Genomic DNA, 21149 nt, shown 5'->3' on the forward strand with positions numbered 1-21149 from the left:
TGATTGGGCACTTCTTCTTCTTTGGTGCATCAATCCAAAGATTGGTAATTATAGCAACACATCACAACATCCTGTCTTGTGACATCCTTTATATCTCTTCATAACTCTTAGCGCCAGTTAGCATCATTATGTTATTTATATATGAAATTCTTGGTCTGCCTTGTGGCCTCTTTCCTTCTACAGTCTCCTTCCATTATTTCTGTAATCAGTCCCCCATGCCTCAAATGGTGTCCAATTAGGCTTTTTCTTCTCTTACTGATATGTTTCATTAATGACCACTCTTCATGAACTATATTTAGAACTTCTTCATTACTTTTCCTTTCTGTACAACTAATCTTCATCATCTTTCTTCAGCACCAAAGTTCAAATTCCCCCAACTTTTTCATGTCTTGTTTTGTTAGAGTCCAGGCCTCACAACCATATAATGTAATGCTCCATATGTATGTTTTCACTAGCCTTTTTTTGAGCTGGATGCTAAGTCCTAAAAATGTTTCTTCTGTTATAGAATGCTTTTTTGGCTAGGATTATTCATGCTTTAATATCTGATTGGTTTCTTCCATCTTCTGTGATAAGATTTCCAAGATATTTAAAAGAGGATACCTGTTGTATTAAGTTATTATTTATTTCCAGGTTTATTTTCATTGGATTTGCTTTACTTGTAATTAATAATTTTGTATTCTTATAATTAATTTTTAGGCTGTACTGTGTGAACATTTCTTCCATCTTTGTAACGGTGGCTTTCAGTTTGTTTTCATTATCAGCTATAACTGCTATATCATCCGCAAACCGTAGCCAGTTAATATCAATTCCATTTATCTTAATTCCTGTTTCTATTAGTTCTTTCAATTTATTTATTGCATCTTCAATGTACGGATTAAACAATATGGGTGAAAGAGAGCACCCCTGTCTTACACCTCTAAGTATTTTTGCTAATGCTTTTTGTTGTATTGCTGGCTGCTTCTATTAGGGCTTCTTGATGCTTGTAAAGATTAAACATGAGCCTTCTATCTCTCCAATCTACCTTTATTGTTTTTAGGAGGTGAAACATTTGATTCCAGTCAATACTATCGAAGGCTTTCTCCAAGTCAAGAAAGACTATCAGAGTATTTTGATTCTTCTCCAATCTCTATAACCTTCATATTAGATGAAGCTGTTCTGTTATCTAGTTAACAATGACTGTAAAAAGCATGGCACTTAAGACCGAAGTTATTTAAGTCTTTCAGTATATCAAATCTCCAAGCAGCATCATATGCTTTTTCCATATCGAAGAAAACCAATACTAGGTGTTTGTGTTATGGTAAAAAAGGTTGTTTTTCTCCAGAAAACATAAAAGACAAGAATTATCCATTTCTTCTAGAATCTTGCACAAACAGCTGGTCATAGCAATTGGGTAGTAATTATTTGATGATTCTGTATCCTTCTCTGGCTTAGGAAAGGCAATAATAATTGCCTTTCTGACAGGCATCTGGAAATATGATCTCACAGAAAATTCTATTACAGAGGTGCAACATCCATAGATGATGGTGACATATGTTTTACTATCTCATAATGGATATTATCTGGTCCAACAACAGTTGGAAAGCATTTTAGCAAAGCAGCTGTCATTTCTTCTTTGTAAACAGCCAGATGCATTCAAAGAAAACCGAAGGTGTTTTTCTGCTTTGCTTTTTTGGGCAAGGAACTTGGTGGTGGTGGTGGGATAAGAGAATGTTGCTGATGTTTTTGCAAAAATCTCCCCGAGTGTGCTGGCAATTGCTGCTGGGTCAGCAACTGTGCAATCATTATATTCTAGAATGGAGAGCTGGCGAGCGGTATATCTGCCTTACATTTTCTGGATTTTCCCAATATTTCTTTGATGTTTGTGGATCTTGATATAGAAGTATATTTGATCAAGGATTCCTTTTGGTGCTGATGGCAGATGTATCTTTCTCAAGCTCAAACACATTTGAAAGCAATTAAGTTTGCAGAATACCCCAAGCTTTCTTCTGAGCATTTCTAGATGCTGAGCAATTGTCATTCCACCATGGCTTAGGGAAACGTGAAAACCAACTAGATGTTTTAGGAATTGCAGTCATGGCAGCTTACTCAATACATTCTGTTACATGATTTACTGAAGCACCGATGGAAGAAGTGCTGACTGTTGCAATCATATTCTGTTAATGATGAGCAGGTGAGCCAGTCAGCTTGCTCAATTTTCCACTGTGATATCTGAGATGGAGTGCATGGTTGCCCATGCAAGAAGGTGGATATTACAGGAAAGTGATCACTCTCAAATAAATTCTCATCAGTTTCTCACTTGAAGAGTGGGAAAAGGGAGGGTGAGCAGACAGTTAAGTCTATGTCAGTGAATATCTGTGTAAGTATATGGAAGGTGTTATTTCCTATGTTTAGGCAGGAGGGATTATTGTTGTTAAGCACATGCTCAACAACTCTTCTTCTGATGTTTGAGCACTACTTCAGAATGTTGTCCATTAAATTCCCCATTAAAAGTAAGGAAGTGGTAACTATGATACGACAACATCAAGGTCATCTTGAGAGATATACGAGAGATTCTATGGTTTTCGGCCTCAACCATAGAAGGCAACACTATCAGCATGATTTTTTTTTTTCTAAGTTGGTACATCTGTCATAAGCATCCATGTGAAATTGCAAGTCATTCTATCAAGTAGTTTGTTTTATACAGCTGTTTGAAGCAAAAGTGTTGTCTGTATCCCTTGAAATAGATAAAATTGATTATCGTGTGGTTATAAAATTCTTTGTAAAAGAAGGTTTAAAGGCAAAAGAAATTCATTCAAAGTGCATAAAAGTTTATGGGCACACTTCTCCTTCATTTTTGACAATTAAGAAATGGGCTGCCGAGTTTAAACATGATCGTACCAGCCTTGAGGATGATTCACGTGAAGGGCATCCAAAAAGTGTAACAACACCAGAAATCATTGATCAAGTGCATGATATGGTATTGGACGACCGGCAAGTCAAAGTGTGTGAAATTGCTGAGACTGTAGGCATTTAAAAAGAACGTGTAGGATATATTTTGCATGAAGAATTGCAAATGAAAAAGCTTTGTGCAAGATGGGTGCCACGCTTGCTCACAGCAGATCAAAAACACACTCACATGAAAATCTCTGAACAGTGCTTGGAATGTTTTAAGAATAAAACTGATTTTGTGTGTTGATTTATTACTATGGATGAGACTTGGATTCACCATTACACACCAGAATCCAAACAACAGTTAAAACAATAGATAGACGCCGGTTGTTCAGCACCAAAGAAGACAAAGTCGGTTCCATCAGCAGGAAAGGTCATCGGTGTTTTGGGATGCTAAAGGCATTTTGTTTATTAATTATTTTGAAAAGGGTAAAACAATAACCGGGGAATATTATTCCAATCTTTTAACCAGACTAGACTAAAAAATTTGTGAGAAAAGACCTGGTTTGCAGAAGAAAAAAAATCATCTTTTATCAGGACAATGTATCTGCCCACAAAGGTGTTTTGGAAATGGGAAAATTAAGGGATGTACTATGAATTGTTGGACCATCAACCCTATTCCCTAGATTTGGCTCCCTCTGACTTCTATCTCTTCCCAAAACTAAAACTCTTCCTCGCCGGTCAGAGTTTTTCTTCGAATCAAGAGTGATTGCAGCTGTAGAGGGGTATTTTGCAGATCTTACTGAGAAACACTACAGGGACGGGATAATGGTGCTGCAGCATTGCTGGAATAAATGTATTCGTCTTAAAGGAGATTATGTTGAAAAATAAAAATAATTTTGAAATTATAAATCTGTTTTTTCATTGTTAGGCCAAGAACTTTTCAGACCACCCTCATATGTGACAGAGGATGGACATAGATACAGCATACTGTTAATAGAGTTCCCACTGACTCTCAGTGGAAACTTTATATCTCTTCTGCCATAACTAAAAAAACTATGCTCTTTACAATCAATCCCAGTTAGAACTTCTGATTCTGACTGCCAGGTTTCACTGATGCTTCTGGCATTTGTATACACAACAAATTACTACCTAGCTTTTTCTTATACTTAAATCTGTGCTCTAAAGGTCCAAACTCAAAGGATACATTTCCACTCCTTTACCAGATACATAACAATCCTCATTCATATCATTGTCATATTTGCATATCATCATTGAACTTACACACACACATTCTTGCCATTCCTCCCATGATGATCTAGTTTCCCTCATTCTCTGCATTAGGTTTCATCCTAATAAATAATTTCTCCAGTCTCCTGATGCCAAATCCACTCAAGTATAGGCATCCCCTCTTACATGTGTCTTTTCTACCACAAAACTCACTCTACACATCCAAAAACTCGCACCCATTTGTTCTATGCAACCTGTGCATTGAATCATTTACTATGATAGCCCTCCTTAATTTGGTACTGTAGTATCTTGGTAACAAAAACAATTGTTACTAGCCCTGGTCTGTACACAGCACATTAAAATATCACACTACTTCTCTAAAAGAATATTTGGAGCATAAGCTGAACTGAAATGCAGCTCATCTGGCAGTGGCAGACACCTTAAAACACTGTGGTCATGAGAATCTTATGTGAAGTCTGTTTCACACTCTTTTCTTTCTTTTTTTTTTTTTTTTAAACTACACAAAGATAGCCATAACTCAAAGTTTCAACAATTATATTTTATTAATAATAATCTGAAATTAATAGATTCATATAAATTGTTATCTCTGGTAATGCTAGGATGTTTTGTAATTGCAGCTAAAGCTATGGCATCCACATTGCAGCTAAAGCTAAAGCATCCACTAAAGCAACAAAGTGATACTCAGTGGATGTGGCGTTTGCACACCACGGCGCTTGGCCGCACGAAGGGAGACTTGGTTTCGAGTCTAGTCGGCGACTAGAGGAAATTTTTCTAAGCCTTTTTTCGACCGGTTCCCGAGTTAGTCGATCTCTGGCACGGGCAAGCAGGTTTTTCCTCCCAGAAACTCGGGTTTTTCGACCTGTAAACTCAAGAAAATCGACCATAGAACCCACATTATTTCAGACATTAAATATATTGTGTTAGGGTAAGGGATCATGAGATGGCGGCACATTTGAGCCGTCTCTCTTCACTGTGTACCGCTTAATTAGTGATAGCCTTGGGCCATCTATCTCTGATTGGTACCAGTGGAGACTGAACTGCCCACTCAGTCTCCAAAAGTTAGATGGGGCTAAATGGCCTCGCCTACTCCCCGTATACGGGAATAAAAAGGCGTTAGCTGATTTTTTTTTTTTTTTTTTTTTAAAAACATGAATTTCTTGGGAGGAAAGTAACAGTTTCATTTGAAAAGTCCTTATAAAAAGAATGATGCATACCATCATTTCTGAAGTGAATTTTTACCAGAGAGTAAAACATACCCATACTTCTACACAATATGAATTTTAGAAGCATTAAATATTTGTTTTTCTCCTGCATGCACTAGTGACAAAAATTATTCATTATAGAAATATTTGCAATAGAAATATTCCTAAATCTGTTTAAATAACAATGTTTGCCATGTTATTATTTATTTTTTACTAGAGTAGGTAATAAATTATTTATTGGATGTCATCAGATTAAAGTGTCAAACTTTTCATTATATGCTGAAGTTTTGTTTTTGATAGTTCATCTACCTAGGCCTGGTTGGCTGAGTGGTTAGCATATCCACCATCCAGCTAAAAGGCTGCGGGTTCGAATCCTGCTGTGGCCATGGATGTTTGTGATTGTCTCTGAAAGTACTGGTGGTGGTGGTGGTGAACAGCAGATGCAGTTGGTGGATGATGGGTGGATGAAGTTGAGTGGTGGGGACGGAGAGTTGTAGAGTAGGTGCCCTCCCTCGATGAGTCTTGGACTCCCTGGAGGTGTGAAATAATAATATGCCTTTGTTTTTAACCTTAATCCCATACAAATATTTATTTTTTATTTTATTCGCATGGAGTTTCCTCCCTTTTTCTCCTCCATCCCTATTGGGGCAAGTTGAGCCCCCTTGTGGGGGGTTAGGTATTTATGGCTGTAGATCCGTGTATGTTCACAGGGCCGGTTTGCCTGCTTTCAGGATGAAAAATGCCAGATAAACTGGCAGAAAAAAACCCTACTGCCCATGACCGGCTAACTTGGCTATGGCTGAGGAAGATCCTCAAATTCCCCACATCATCAATGGGAATCGAACCTGGGACACTCCTTCCCCAGTTACATGGTTGCAAAGTGCACAGCCACTAGGCTAACTGTGTGGACATACAAATATTAATAAGAATTAACTGAAACATTGACATATATTCTTTAAATTAATTGAAATTAATGCTTTATATTCTGGGTTTTGTTAGTGATTTCTATTTTTTAGCCTTAAACATTTTAATGCTACTTATTCTAAAATATCTTATAGACGGTCTTCATTTTCCAAAATATCACCTTGTTTTTTTTTTTTTTTTTTTTTTGCTTATTTGAACTTTGTATTCATTGCATTTAATCATTTTTATATTTTTCTGTTCAGTACACAACTCTTTTATTTTTTATGATACAACTTGTTTGATAGCTTTCCAGACTAAATGATAATTAACAACAATCAGAAAAATTATGCCATGCAACATGAATCAGGGTACTAATCACAGTTATCTCTCAAAACGTTCAACTTTTCTAAAAAGCATATGACTTCAAATTCTAGCCATAGATGTATTAAATCTGTATATGAATTTCAATATTTTCTCAAGAAATTCACCTCTCTGCATTGGTTTGTCGTGAAAGGGCCCTCCCAGTGATGGTACTTGTCCTTTTTGTTCTTCTTTTTTATGCTTTTTTTTTTTTATATTCTTTTCTTCTAATTCTTCTGAGTTTTTTTTTTAATATCTTATCTACCAAGATTACCATCACCGGGATCCAATGCCTTGCCACAGTGTTTGTCATGTGGTACAACTTACAAGCATCCAGAAAGGGGGATCCTGGTAGTCCTGCACTGTTTGATCTCTGCTTTGGCAAGATGGGCAGTCCTTGATGGCACTGCCAGGATCAGTCAACTAGTGAGCTTGCCTGCAAGGGTGCTACAGTAAGTTTCCTTCCCCATGGTCTAGGGTAGCTCTGGTGTTCCACTCCCGAGTGCCATTGTTTGCCAGAGTGCGCATCCATTTGTGGCTCCATGGTGGGTGGGGAGCTCTGGTGCCAAATCAGTATCCTCCTGAGAATGAACACTTATTCATCCTCTTGTTTATCAAGGGCCTTCAACAAGCCCCAACCAGGTTCAGAAATCATATTATCATCAAATAGAAAATCAAAATAAGAAATATAAAATATCAGAAGCTGCAATAAGTACACCACATGTTCTTAATCATCTACTCAACAGGTGAACATCCAGTTGAAAAAACAGCACCCTTCTTCACACTGTACAATAACTGCATTCAGGTGATATACTTATTTGAAGCAGCTACAGTTGCACAATCAGAAAAATTATGCTATGCAACATGAATCAGGTTACCAATCACAGTTATCTCTCAAAACGTTCAACTTTTCTGGAAACATAATATCTGAGTTGGGACCCCTCTTCATGTTCCTGATGAAGAGATATGCTCCAAACTCAAGAGCCAAGGAGTGACAGCCATAAGAAGATATACGTAGGACTAAGCATCTGGTTTCCACCATCCTTACCTTCAACAAACCAAAAACACCAACATCTGTCAAGCAAGACATCTCAACTGTTCAGTAAGGCTCTATGTCCCAAACTGGCTATCGTGGCTCTGCCATCTGTGTCCATTGTGACAGTAAAGAGCATGAGAATAAAGATTAAGAGCAAAAACACCAAACTTCTCTGTGAGGGAGACCATGTGGTATACTCTTAAGCATGCCAGAGGTGGAAGGATGAGAAAGAGATCCAAAAAATAAAAACAGAGCAATATGCACTTAGTAGGAGGCAATATACCACAAAAGTGGCAGCAACATCTGTTAAATCTTCTTACACTGGCAAGGCAGCTATTTTAAAAAAAAATAATATAAAATAGAGATGGAATCCAACCCATATGTCAATCCGAAGACCAATTGTATAGATTTACTCCTCTAGACATGCCAAAGATGGTCCTGCCACAAGAAAATCCAGTAATAGAAAAGATTGGCACATGCACTGCAGAGAGTCAGAGCCATGTCTTAAGACTCTAATAGATGGACCATCTTCAGATGGCATGGATACTTCTGTTTCTCCCCCCCCCCCAAAAAAAAGATAAAATAATTCATGTCCCTAGACTCCTAGAAGGAGTACTGTATGACAATGTCTTAAGTAGTTTTCCTGATGAAGAAGAAATGATAGGTACTGGCTGTCTTCGATTCTCAATAAAGAAAAAATCCAAGGCATTTGAAAGCAGAACTCTCAACACAGGAAGCTAGATGATACCACCAAAAAAGAAATAATGAAAATATTCCTACAATGGAATTGTCGTGGATTTTTTCAAAACACCAGTGACATCTAATTCATGATCTGTCCCACAGTCTGCACCAGATAGTTTGCAATAAAGTAACTGTTCTCAACACAAAACTCCAACATCCTTTCTCCTGCTTCATTCCTCAGTCCTAAACCAAATTTTCCAGTGATGCCACATTCATCTTTTTCATCCACTTTTGCATTCAATCACCTAATATCAAAAGAAAATCTGTTTTATCAATAATGTATACTACTTTTTGCAAGCTGCTGTAAAATTCTTCTACCTCATCTTCAATTGAATCTCTAGTGGGTGCATACACCTGTATGAGTGTAACATTCACTGAGTATGCTTTATTCTAATTAGAATAATTCTATCGACACTAGGTTGTAATCCAAAATGTATTTTTTGTATTCTCTTCTAACTATGAATGCTATTTCATTTCTTCGAAGGTTTTCGTGTCCAAAGTAATACATCATGAAATCACCAGTATCAAAGTGACCCATTTCTGCCCATCCCAGTTCAATGATTCCTAATATCTTAACTCAAGTTCTTCTCATTTCTTGCCTCTTTACAAGGCCTTAATAAGACCACACCTGAACTATTATGTACAGATTTGGTCTCCTGGGTTTGGAGGGGGGATAAAGAAGCTGTGGAAAGTGCAAAGAAGAGTTAAAGATTACACTGGGATTATGAAATCTAGATTATGATGAGAGATTGGATTATGCGGACTGCAGACACTGGTAAATAGGAGAAAGAGGGATAATATGATAGAGGTGTATAAACTTCTGAATGGGTGGTAGAGGATATGGTATTATGAAAATTTTCATTATATGAAAGAGAGGAGAGAACACGGGGACATTCAAAGTTAAGTTTGTGCAGTTAAGAAAGGAGTAGGAACTAGATTTTTCTCTCTCAGAGAAGTGAGCGAGTGGAACAGTTTGCCTGTTGAAGTGGTGAGTGCATCTAATGTGAATGAGTTGAAGAGATGGTATGATAGGTGACATGGGTGATATATGGCCTCCCTCGATGAATCCTTGACTGCCTGGGAGTTTCATATAATAATAAAACTTTAAGAAAATAATAAATTAATATAAAAATTACACTTACTTCAAGCTCTTTTTCATCAAAAGCCTTTAAAAGGTGTTGAGGAATTAGTTCATTGAAACCCTTTTGTAATGCTAAAAACTGCTGTTCAATTCCTCTCATAAACCGGTAGTTAACATATAACCTATACAAAGAGAAACAATACTAACAAATAAAATAAAACTCTAAAGCTATGTGCTTTTTAAAATTATTATATGAAACTGATGTATTACATCCCATATCTGTGAAGTGTAAACTTTACTTTAATCTTGAAGCTTCTTCAGTAAAATTTAAATCATACATATATTTTTTTAAACATTGCTAAGATGAAAAATAAACTATGCTTACATTTTGTAGTGCTCACTTATCTCAACCAAATTAATATGATTAATATTTAATTTCTTATGCAATTTGTTAAAAGGGTATTTTATTAAAATGGAAAAATTATCTCAAATTAAAATAATTAAGCAAACTATAACTGGGTAGTTGTAAAATGGAAACTTCTTAATCTACAGCCTTTCAAGTAAAAATGTAGTTTTTGCATTATGATTTAACATATTCATTATGGATTCTTTCTCTCAAAGTAAATATTGGCAATCAGTTTAATTCTTTCAAAAATACCTTTACAGTATTACAATTTTCATCTACAGTATTTGTAAATGTTACAACATAATTAAAGAAGCCATATAAAATTATATTTAGTAAGCTTATGAATTATATTTAGAAGCTATAGCCATTATTGCCAAAAAAAAAAAAAAAGTAGTTATGCTCTGAGGATGCTGGTTTTAAATCAGCTAGTCAATAAACATCTTTTTTATAATTTAGTGATTTTGTGTTGTAATACTCTAAAAATATCATGAACAATGTCCACCACTTAAGCCTGTCTGTAGATTAATGATGCTCTGTGGGGATGATATTGTACACAGAGCATGACAATTTGGTTAGTGGAAACTAAAATTGCAAGACAGTGGGTTAGCTTTCCTTAAACAATGCCAGGATACCAACACGATTACTGCTTACCTCAAATTCAAAGAAAGTTCAATTCATACCACATCGTATCAATGAGTGAGTTTAGTGTGCTCCTATGTAAGCATATAGGTCCTCAAATAAAGCTCACCAAAATAAACAAGACCATCAATGTTCTATATTAAGAACTATTAAATGCATTGAATCTTGAACTGTGGTCTGTTCTATATTATATTTCCAAAGTGTCAGCGAAAAAAGAATTCAAAAAAGTTAAAAGCAGGCACATGAAGAAATCTGAAATCCTCCAACACCACCAATGTACTATGCTATGACCACAACTTCATTAACATCACATGGTTATAAAGTTATCACAGGCACTTATGTAAGAAAGCTGCTAATACTCTCAAGTCAAGGACATAACTTTACTATTGCACCAAATCAAGGTTCCCAAACTTGAAATTATGATGGACACAGAACATGGTATCTACAATCTGCTGCCTAGAATAGCGAATGATGTTTGCTTGGATATGGCAAACATCCTAACCAAATCTAAACCATCTAAAAGAAATAGGTGCCTTGAAAAAGTTATACAAGAATAAAAAATATTGTGATCACAAAAGCTAACAAGTGTAATGTGACTGTTCTTATAAATCAAGAGGAATAGAACAATAAATGTAGGATCTTCATCTTACCAAATCACAGATTGAAGCCCCACTATGTTCCAAAAGAAGAAAAAAAAAAGTTCATAAATTATTTAAAAAAAAAAAAAAAGGTTATTTCTTGGTCCAAAGAAATTGTTAACAGATTAAAACCTGTTCATGTTAAACTACCCCAAGCCAGCCATGATACAGCTATGCCACATCTTGCCAGTCCCAAGTCTGGGCTAGCAACCCATCTTCGTAAAATCTGACCAAAAAGTAATCATGAATGAAGACAAACTGTGGAGAATGACACTCCCTAGTGAAAGCTCTTATGAAACCATGGAATTGAGGAATACAACAGAAAATTTAAACAAGACACAAAAACCCAGTGAGACATACAAATTATTTGGAACCAAAAAAAAACAAACAAAAAAAACAATATGAATTGGATGTTGGAATGTGAGGAATATAGAGGAAACATCAAAAGTATGCAATATTACCAAAGATAGGAAAGCCTACAAAATTGAAATATTGGGAATAAGGGAAACAAGACAAAATGGACAGGAATTCATCAGTTGAGTTACAGTATTGTTTCAGGAGAAACAATACTATACTCTGGAAACAAAGAAGAGCATAGTGAACATGCAAAAGGAGTGGCAGTAATGATGTCCAGTAAAGCAAGAGCTGCAATAATGGACTGGGAACCAATTACAGAAAGATGCACAAAAGCAAGATTTAACTATAGATTTTATAGTGACAATTATAAATGTATATGCATCAACTAATAAGGCAGATGAAAAATATAAAGTTTATAATTTATTACAAAAAAACAAAAGGTAACAAATCCTAGAGATATAATTATACTAATAGGGATCTAAAATGCTAAAAGTGGAAATGATCGTACAGGTAGAGAAATATAAATGAGAAAAGAAGGTATATGAAATATAAATGAGAATGGAGAAATGTTATTGGATTTTTGCATGATCAATGAATTAGTAATAGGAGGATCCATCTTCAAGCATAAAAATATACATAACATAACATGGAGAGCACCAGATGGAAAAACTCGTAACCAAATTGATCATATGATACAAAAAAAAATGGAGATGATCTCTTTTACATGTGAGATCAGTGACAGGAGAACAGATGCTTATACAGACCATTTTAGTAATAAGAGAAATTCAAATAAAATTAATAACTACAGTCAGACCTCGGGTTACAAACGAGATACGTTCTTGAGAATGTCTTTAAGTCAGATTTGTACGTAACTTGGATCCCTGATGAACAGCGCATATATGGTAATAATAATATTACCATATAATGGCTCATATGTGGCAATAATAATAATACACCTGTACTCTAATAATAAGTTACAGAAACTATTGTGCTCTTTCTTTTAATTCAAACAAACAGAAAGTAAAAACAAACTCATACATGTGGGTTTGTTTACATGTGCGGAAGAAACTAGTTCCCGAATTATAAATTTAATTAATTATTTAATTCCCAAACTTTTTTGGTTCATGGCACCCTTAGTATATCAGGATTTTTTTTTTATGGAACCCAAAGTCAGAACATAGGCCTACCTAACAGTTGCAGTTGGTATGGTTATTTCAGTGAAAATATTGGAATATTCCATGGCGCATAGTTTGGGAACCACTGATTTAATTATTAATTATCCTTATGGGGAGTCTTGGGAGCCCGTTCGTAAGTACAGAACGCCATAAGTCGGGTCATCTGTAACCTGGGGACCGCCTGTATAAAGAAAGTAATGAGAAAAAAAATAGAATATTCTTACTCGGACCAGACAGAACGAACATGAAGAATTCGGAAGCATTGAAGAAATGTGGACATATTAAAACATCTTCACATGCTAAACTCAAAATTGAAGAAAGAAAAGAAAGAAAGAAAGAAATAATAATACAAGATAAGAATAACATCAACTTACAAGAGAAATATAAAGAAAGACAAAGATATTAAGAAAAATGCAAGAAAAGATGAGAGTTTATTGAAAGCCTACTAAATTAGGTAGAAACTGCAGCTAATTTTATCTCTATTAAGAGATGAAACTAAAACATTATGTAATATTATGAGAATAAAAACGGGCAAGAAAAGAAGAAGAGATATTATTAAAGACAAACAAGGAAATAAGCAATAATAAAAAGAAAATAGAAAGATGGGTACAGAGAGATAATGAATAGAGAAAAACCTGAAAAAGAAATTCAAATACCATAACAAAAAAACTAAAAAACATGAAATACAAAAAAGCACTAAAAGAAAGTAAAAATGGAAAAGCAGCTGGTATAGATGATATACCAAATGAACTATTAAAATCAAATATGGATTTAATGGTGAATATAGTCTACTTATTTCTTAATTAAATATGGATACAGGAAGAATGGCCAGATTAATGGAATATTGGGTTACTGATTAAAATACTAAAAAAAGGAAATATGACCAACTGAAGTAATTGGAGAGGAATATTATTAAAAACAAGTAAAATACTAACAAGAACAATATTAGAAAGAATAAAAAAAAGAAATAGACCAAAATCTAAGAGAAATACAAGCAGGATTTAGAGCTAACAGGTCATGTATAGATCAAATAGCAACATTCAGAATAATAATAACAGAACAGTCAATAGAATGGCAGTCAAATCTTTAAATCAACTTTGTTGATTTTGAAAAAGCTTTTGGCAGCACTGAAGAGAAGCAATATGGAAATTAATGTCATATTATGGAATACCATGTAAAATTATCAACACACTGAAAAAATTTATGAAAAATATAAAATACAAATCATATACAATGAAGACCTTTCAGAAAAGTGTGAAATTAAAACAGGAGTCAGAGAGGGCTGCATTCTCTTCCCAACAATATTTCTGGGTTATTAGAAATTCCATGAAAAATACAAAAGTAATACAGTGGAATATAAGAGAACAGATACATGACCTGGATTTTGCAGATGATATATGTTTACTGGCACATACATATGTTATGTATGTATCAGTAGGAAAAAAACAAAACTCAATGAAGAAATGTTGACCGCTGAATCAAGAATAACTAAAATGAAAACAAAAATAATAAAAATAAATAAACAAAAAGAAGGTAAAGTACTAAATGGTCAAATTTTAAAAACAGTGGAGAACTTTAATTACCTAGGATCAATAATAAATAAACAAGGAGAAGCAGCTGAAGATATAAAATCTAAGATACAGAGAGCACACATAATTTTTAACATATTAGGGAAAATATGGGGATCAAAGATTTTAAAATATAAAATCAGATTATTTAATACAAATATTAAATCAGTTCTACTCTATGCATCGGAAAAATGGAAAACAAAAGCAATTAGGAAAAAACTGCAGCATTTTGTAAATAAATGTTTAAGAATTCTACAAATAAAATGGCTAGAAAAGATATTCAATGAAGAATTATGGCAAAATCTAAGCAAAAAGAAAAACGTATGACAATCAGAGAAAATGGAGATGGATAGGGCATGTAGTAAGGAAACGTGAAAAAGCCAAAGTCAAACAAGCATTAAAGTGGAATCTGTAAGGAAAGAGGAATAGAGGTAGACCAAAGATGAGCTAGTGCAGAGGAGTAGAAGAAGAGCTCAGAAAGACTGGACACAGTTGAAGAGAGAAGCAAACAGAGTCAGATGGAGATTTGTGGTCAAGGTCCTGTGCTCCCAACATAACTTTAAAGTTGCTTTTCAGTCATCATGTCTTCATGATATTACAATTGCACAAAACAACCTCATCAGCCTATGCAGAGACCAGGAGTGCACAAAATATTTTGTAATTGCAGTGTTTGCTTTGTTCGATAGACAGGGGCAGGCTAGAGAAATCCATCAAAAAAGAATATGTCAGAGATATGGAGAAAAAACAGCATGTAAATCTGGACTGACACACCACTAATGAAAACCACCAAGTTAATTAGCAACTCACTAAAATGCTGTACATAAAATTTAATAGTTATATATGTAAAATTAAGGAGGCAGGCAAGATGATACAATGTCTAATCCAGTGTAATAAAAACCAAGGCCTAATCTTAAATAAACTCTGGGTGGCATATGTAAAGGATTTAGATATTGATGAATTAGGCTATGTGACAAGGTATGATAGATCTTGTAACAATGAACAGCACATATCATCTTATTCCCACATTCAACATGTGTCATGTAGTGAATGCAATTCAAAAGTCTCTTTGAAAATATCTCAGTGTTTTGTCTCAATCTGAAGAAGTGGAAATTAAAACTGTAAGAAAGTAGTCATTTATTTTATTTAAAGTGTTTTACTTTTTTTTTTACTGATTTTCTCAATAATTATTTATGAAATAAAAAATTAGATTCATTTCACATCACTAGTAAAAAAAAAAAAAAAAAAAGAAAAAAAAATCACATTCTTAAAATTCAGACATAATTACTATTATTACGACACCTCCAGGGAGTCCCAAGACTCATCGAGAGAGGGCACCTACTTCACAACTACACTAATGCCATCTACCGCCTGCCACCACCACTAATATTTTCACAGATAATGACAAACATCCATGCACAATGCGGGATTCGAACCCGCAGCCTTTTGGTTGGAGAGCAGATACACTAACCACTCGGCCAACCAGGCCAGCCTGGTTAGCCATAATGGTTAGTTTTGATATCACATCCTTATTTACAAATGTACCACAATTTCTATTTAATAAAGTAACTCTTCACCCCCACCTCCAAATATCTTTGATGAATTAAACATGCATGGAGATTACTTGGCAGGGAAAAAAGCTACAAATTAATGGTATTGCAAGTTAAGTTTTACATGGAGCATTTTGAAAGCAAAGAACTTATCACTGTTATTTTCAAACCTTGAGTCTGTTTGTGTTATGCAGATGATATATTGACCATTTGCCCCCCCCCCCCCCCCCCCCGGCAAGAAACTCGAGATTCCTTTGTAACTAACCTTAACAGACAATACCCTAAAATTTATTTCATGTTAGCCATGTTTTACTTCATGTTGAAAAAGATCTAAATAACTGCCTTTTCTTGATACATCAGTTACTCACCCTTCGAATGGTTAACTATCTTTTTTTCTATTTATAGAAAGCCAACATACATCAAAAGACAAACAATCCCATTAACATCAGCCCAACAATATTTTAACTAGGGATATTTGTTCTAGTGATGCAGCTCTTATCACATAACTCAACTATCTTCATGATACTTTTTGGCCAATGACAACAGTGCTTCTACAAAGTAGAAAAAATACTATGCCTCTCTATTCCCCCCCCCCCCCCCCCCAAACACACAAGACAAGAGCAAAGTACCACTATTTCTATTCATATATCTCGGGTACATCTGAAAAGATGGTCAAAGTACTTATAAATTATAACCTTCATTACCACATTCCACTAGCAACTCTGATCCACTCTTCTAAGGAAAAACTCCATCTTCTAGCTCATCCTTCAATATATGAGGTGCTCTGTGACTGAAACCTGACCACCATTAGAGATAGGAAGATGCCATCCACCTTGGAGACCACAAGAAATATATTCATTACCAACATTGTGGCAAATCAGGATTAGATTGAAGAAGACCAGTGTACTATATAGAAGTTGTAACAGGTCATATTTTAGAGTCAGCAATGGTTACGAAGCATTCTTCTAACCTAAACAAGTATGGTCATATTAATTTGCCAAAATTTTGGGAGACAATCATCTTAAGATCAATTTAACACAACAATGTTAATAACTTATTTTATACAACATTAGTGGTTATCACATTAGGATAGTAGATTTTTTGTCTGTTACAATATGAATGTTTCACTTGCTCATTGCGCATGTAGACGGTAACAAGTAGTTGTGCTTTATGGATGCTGGTTTGAAATTCAGCGAAACATAAGTACCTCGATAAACATCTTTTTATCATTTAATGTTTTTGTGTTGCAATACCATAAAAAAAGTTATGAATAATGTCTAACATCTAAACTCATTTACAAGAGGAGTGAAATAAGAAGAAGGACCATGATTACCAATTGGTCAATGAATAAATGTGTACAAGGGATAAGTGCAGTTTTCAGGTAAATGAAGTCAACATGCTGGACAAAGGACTTCGGTATGCATGACAGATTACATGTGAATGGATACAGTTAGGTGTCAGGAGAAAGTTTTGTTCAGCGATAGAATGTAGTGCAAATTAGGGAACTAGAGCTAACAGAAGATTAAAGAATACTGAATGCAGCTTCACAGGTTTCAAAATCCCAATGAGACAGCCATTAAAAGATACCAGGGTAGTTAGGGAAGGACACATTGCACTTTATATATACTAATGCTAGAAGAATTGGGAACAAGAGCAAGAAGTTTTTGGTACTAATTAGCTCAACCTGACCAAAAATTATAAGTATTTGCAAGAATGGGCTAATGGTGTGATTCTTCTTGATTTAAGATTCCAGAAAGCATATTTTAACTAAAAAAAAAAAAAAAAAATAGATAAATAAATAAATAAAAAGAAGAAATAATAAAAAAATAAAAAAGCTGTACAGGATATAGCAGCACATCTAGTAATGATGCTTCTGTTAAAGATGATTTTTTTTTTTAGGTTAGTGAATGAAAACATTTAAAAAATGAAAAGTTCATTGATTAAACTATACGTATCAGAGATCTCATGTTTGTTATAATTTTAATGATGTTTTACGAGGGTGGTCTGAAAAGTTCTCAGCCTTGACCATAGATGGCAACACTATCGGCAAGATTTTTTTTTTCTTTCTAAGTTGGAACATCTGCCATAAGCATCCATGTGAAATTGCAAGTCATTCTATCAAGTAGTTTGTTTTATACAGCTGTCTGAAGCAAAAGTGTTGTCTGTATCCCTTGAAATGGATAAAATTGAGTATCATGTGGTTATAAAATTCTTTGTAAAAGGTTTAACACCAAAAGAAATTCATTCAAAGTGCATAAAAGTTTATGGGCATACTTCTCCTTCATTTTCGACAATTAAGAAATGGGCTGCCAAGTTTAAATGTGGCCGTACCAGACTTGAAGATTATCCATGTGAAGGACTTCCAAAAAGTGTAACAACACCAGAAATCATTGATCAAGTGCATGATATGGTACTGGACGACCGGCGAGTCAAAGTGTGTGAAATTGCTGAGATTGTAGGCATTTAAAAAGAACGTGTAGGATATATTTTGCATGAAGAATTGCAAATGAAAAAGCTTTGTGCAAGATGGGTGCCACGCTTGCTCACAGCAGATCAAAAACACACTCGCATGAAAATCTCTGAACAGTGCTTGGAATGTTTTAAGAATAAAACTGATTTTGTGCATTGATTTATTACTATGGATGAGACTTGGATTCACCATTACACGCCAGAATCCAAACAACAGTTAAAACAATAGATAGAAGCTGGTTATTCAGCACCAAAGAAGAAGAAGTCGATTCCATCAGCAGGAAAGGTCATGGCATCGGTGTTTTGGGATGCTAAAGGCATTTTGTTTATTAATTATTTTGAAAAGGGTAAAACAATAACTGGGGAATATTATTCCAATCTTTTAACCAGACTAGACTAAAAATTTGTGAGAAAAGACCTGGTTTGCAGAAGAAAAAAAATCATCTTTCATCAGGACAATGTATCTGCCCACAAAGGTGTTCTGGAAATGGGAAAATTAAGGGATGCACCATGAATTGTTGGACCATCAACCCTATTCCTTAGATTTGGCTCCCTCTGACTTCTATCTCTTCCCAAAACTAAAACTCTTCCTCGCTGGTCAGCGTTTTTCTTCGAATCAAGAGTGATTGCAGCTATAGAGGGGTATTTTGCAGATCTTACTGAGAAACACTACAGGGTTGGGATAATGGCACTGCAGCATTGCTGGAATAAATGTATTTGTCTTAAAGGAGATTATGTTGAAAAATAAAAATAATTTTGAAATTATAAATTCGTTTTTTCATTTTTAGGCCGAGAACTTTTCAGACCACCCTCGTAGTTTGCTAAATTAGTGAAAGCTGTATAATGCTTGTTGTTTTGTCACAATACATTTCCACTTTGTAATGACAGTGTGTCAGCCATTATAAATCTGTATAGTTGACAACTGGACATGCGTAGTAAGGAGTTATGGGAAATTGACAGCTGGATCTAGTATTTTGGTGTCCAAGTAACAAAAAAAGGAGGTAATACAATCAGAAACCAGAAGATATGTTTTGGAAAATTCGCATAAGACTTAACTATAATAAGTAACAAGGTGTCACTAAAAATGAAATTTTAAATAAAAGTGAATTCCATGGTTGATGGATTAAACAAACAATATGAAGAAGTCAATTTACAAGAAGGATGGGAATAATACATAGTGTTTTATTTCAACATTCAAAAAGTTTTTTAGTCTCCTGACATAAGTAAAAGAGTTAAACAAAATTGAACTGTAAAGTACAGTATATGAAGAGCAAAATGTTGAATTTGTATGGCATTAAGGAAAATTAACTTGTGTTTATATTTTCTGATCTGCAAGTTCTGAGGTAGCAATATTCATTCTTAAAGTAACAGCATAGAAGTTATACATACCAAATAATGAGAAACTACATTGAAGCGAACCTTGCATTGAAACTGCATTGAAGGGAACCTTTAGGATAAAGTCATTTTGCCTCTTTACAAGCCCTTGATATTTAGTTTCTCAGATTCCAAGGGGGATAAAGAAGTTGTGGAAAGGGTGCAAAGATTATAAAGATTATAACTAGATTATGGGGATTTAGATTATGAGAACAGATTGTGAGTATGTGGACTCTGGTTAACAGGAGAAAGAGGGGTGATGTAATAGAAATCTACAAACTTCTGAATGGGTGTAATACGGAAGGTGAGGAAAGAACACGAGGGTATCCATTGAAATTATGTTTGTTCACAGCAAAGAAAGGGATAAGAGCTAGATTTTTCTTTCACAGGGCAGTGAGTGGATCTAGCACGAATGAGTTTAAGGGAAGGTATGACAGCTAGTTTGGGTGATGTATAGCCTTCCTCGATGAGTCAATGAAGGCTTCAGATAATAATAAGTGCATAGTCTTATGGAAGTTAAAAAAAAAAATCTTCACACTTTGAGATTAGGCTTTATACAGAACTCAATCTAAGGAGGGGTGGGGTCCCTAAAAGCTCTCTCAAAATGCTCAACTCAATACAGAGGAGAGCAATTAGACTTATCAATGACCCATCCCTTACCAACTCCCCCCCCCCCACTTTCACACAGACATATGGTCTCTGCAGTATGTATATTCTACAAATATTTCCATGGGAAATGCTCATCTGAAATAACATCAATAGTTCCTCTGCTCAGTACCCAGCTCATTGGAACACGTGCAGCTGCTTCACAACATCCCTTCACAGTACACCTAGAAACAAACAGAACAAGTTTCTTTTCCTCTTCCTTCCCCCCTATAACTGCTGCACTGTGGAACAGTCTCCCACCTGCTGTGTTTCCCAAGGAATACAATTTAAATTCATTCAAATCAAATGTAAAAAATTTTTCCTTTCCCAACCCACTACTCATGCACGGTACTAATGTACTGTAGGTTGACCAACCAACCTCCTGTGTATGGGCAAACATAAAAAAAAAGTTTCTGTAAAATTTTGCTATGAGATATAAGATATGCAGTCTGACAGTGTTGTGTCAATACTCACTCATCATTTGTATAACAATTTAGTAATAACTAAAAATTCACATGTATACCGCAGTAATTAAATTTTAATACTAAGTAGATATTTCGTCTTAAGTATCTTAAGATATCAATCAGTACAGTTATTACAAACAATACTAGGAATTACATTGAAAGGGCTGTTGGTACATGTGTGAATTTTTAATTATGAATACTCCACAGGTTTCACTATATGACAGAATAAGAAGAAAAGTAATCAGTGAACTCATCAGCACTACAAAGCACAGACTATAAAGGAAATCAAAATGATAATGAAGACAATTTAGTAATTCATTCATTTTGTATGGTGATTCCACGGCCGTGAGCCCCTTTTTACGGGGAGGTATGGCACCACCTCAATCCCCCCATTTTTATCCGGGCTAGGGACCGACATAGCTGAC

The 21149-nt window shown here is 34.9% G+C and overlaps 1 protein-coding gene across 3 annotated transcripts in view; it reads right to left on the minus strand.

The window, feature by feature from the left end:
* The window catches only part of Smurf (SMAD specific E3 ubiquitin protein ligase), a 452534-nt gene that overhangs the window by 23578 nt on the left and 407807 nt on the right, over positions 1-21149 (minus strand). For all 3 annotated transcript variants that reach the window (XM_090407614.1, XM_090407612.1, XM_090407613.1), the window contains one exon: positions 9504-9624. In XM_090407614.1, the coding sequence (XP_090263740.1) occupies positions 9504-9624 (121 nt within the window). The remainder of the gene's footprint in view (positions 1-9503; positions 9625-21149) is intronic.

Source organism: Typopeltis vanoorti, chromosome 17, assembly GCF_054136105.1.
Source record: "Typopeltis vanoorti isolate ZY-2024b chromosome 17, IOZ_Tvanoo_1.0, whole genome shotgun sequence".
In the NCBI taxonomy this organism is placed as follows: Eukaryota; Metazoa; Arthropoda; class Arachnida; order Uropygi; family Thelyphonidae; genus Typopeltis; species Typopeltis vanoorti.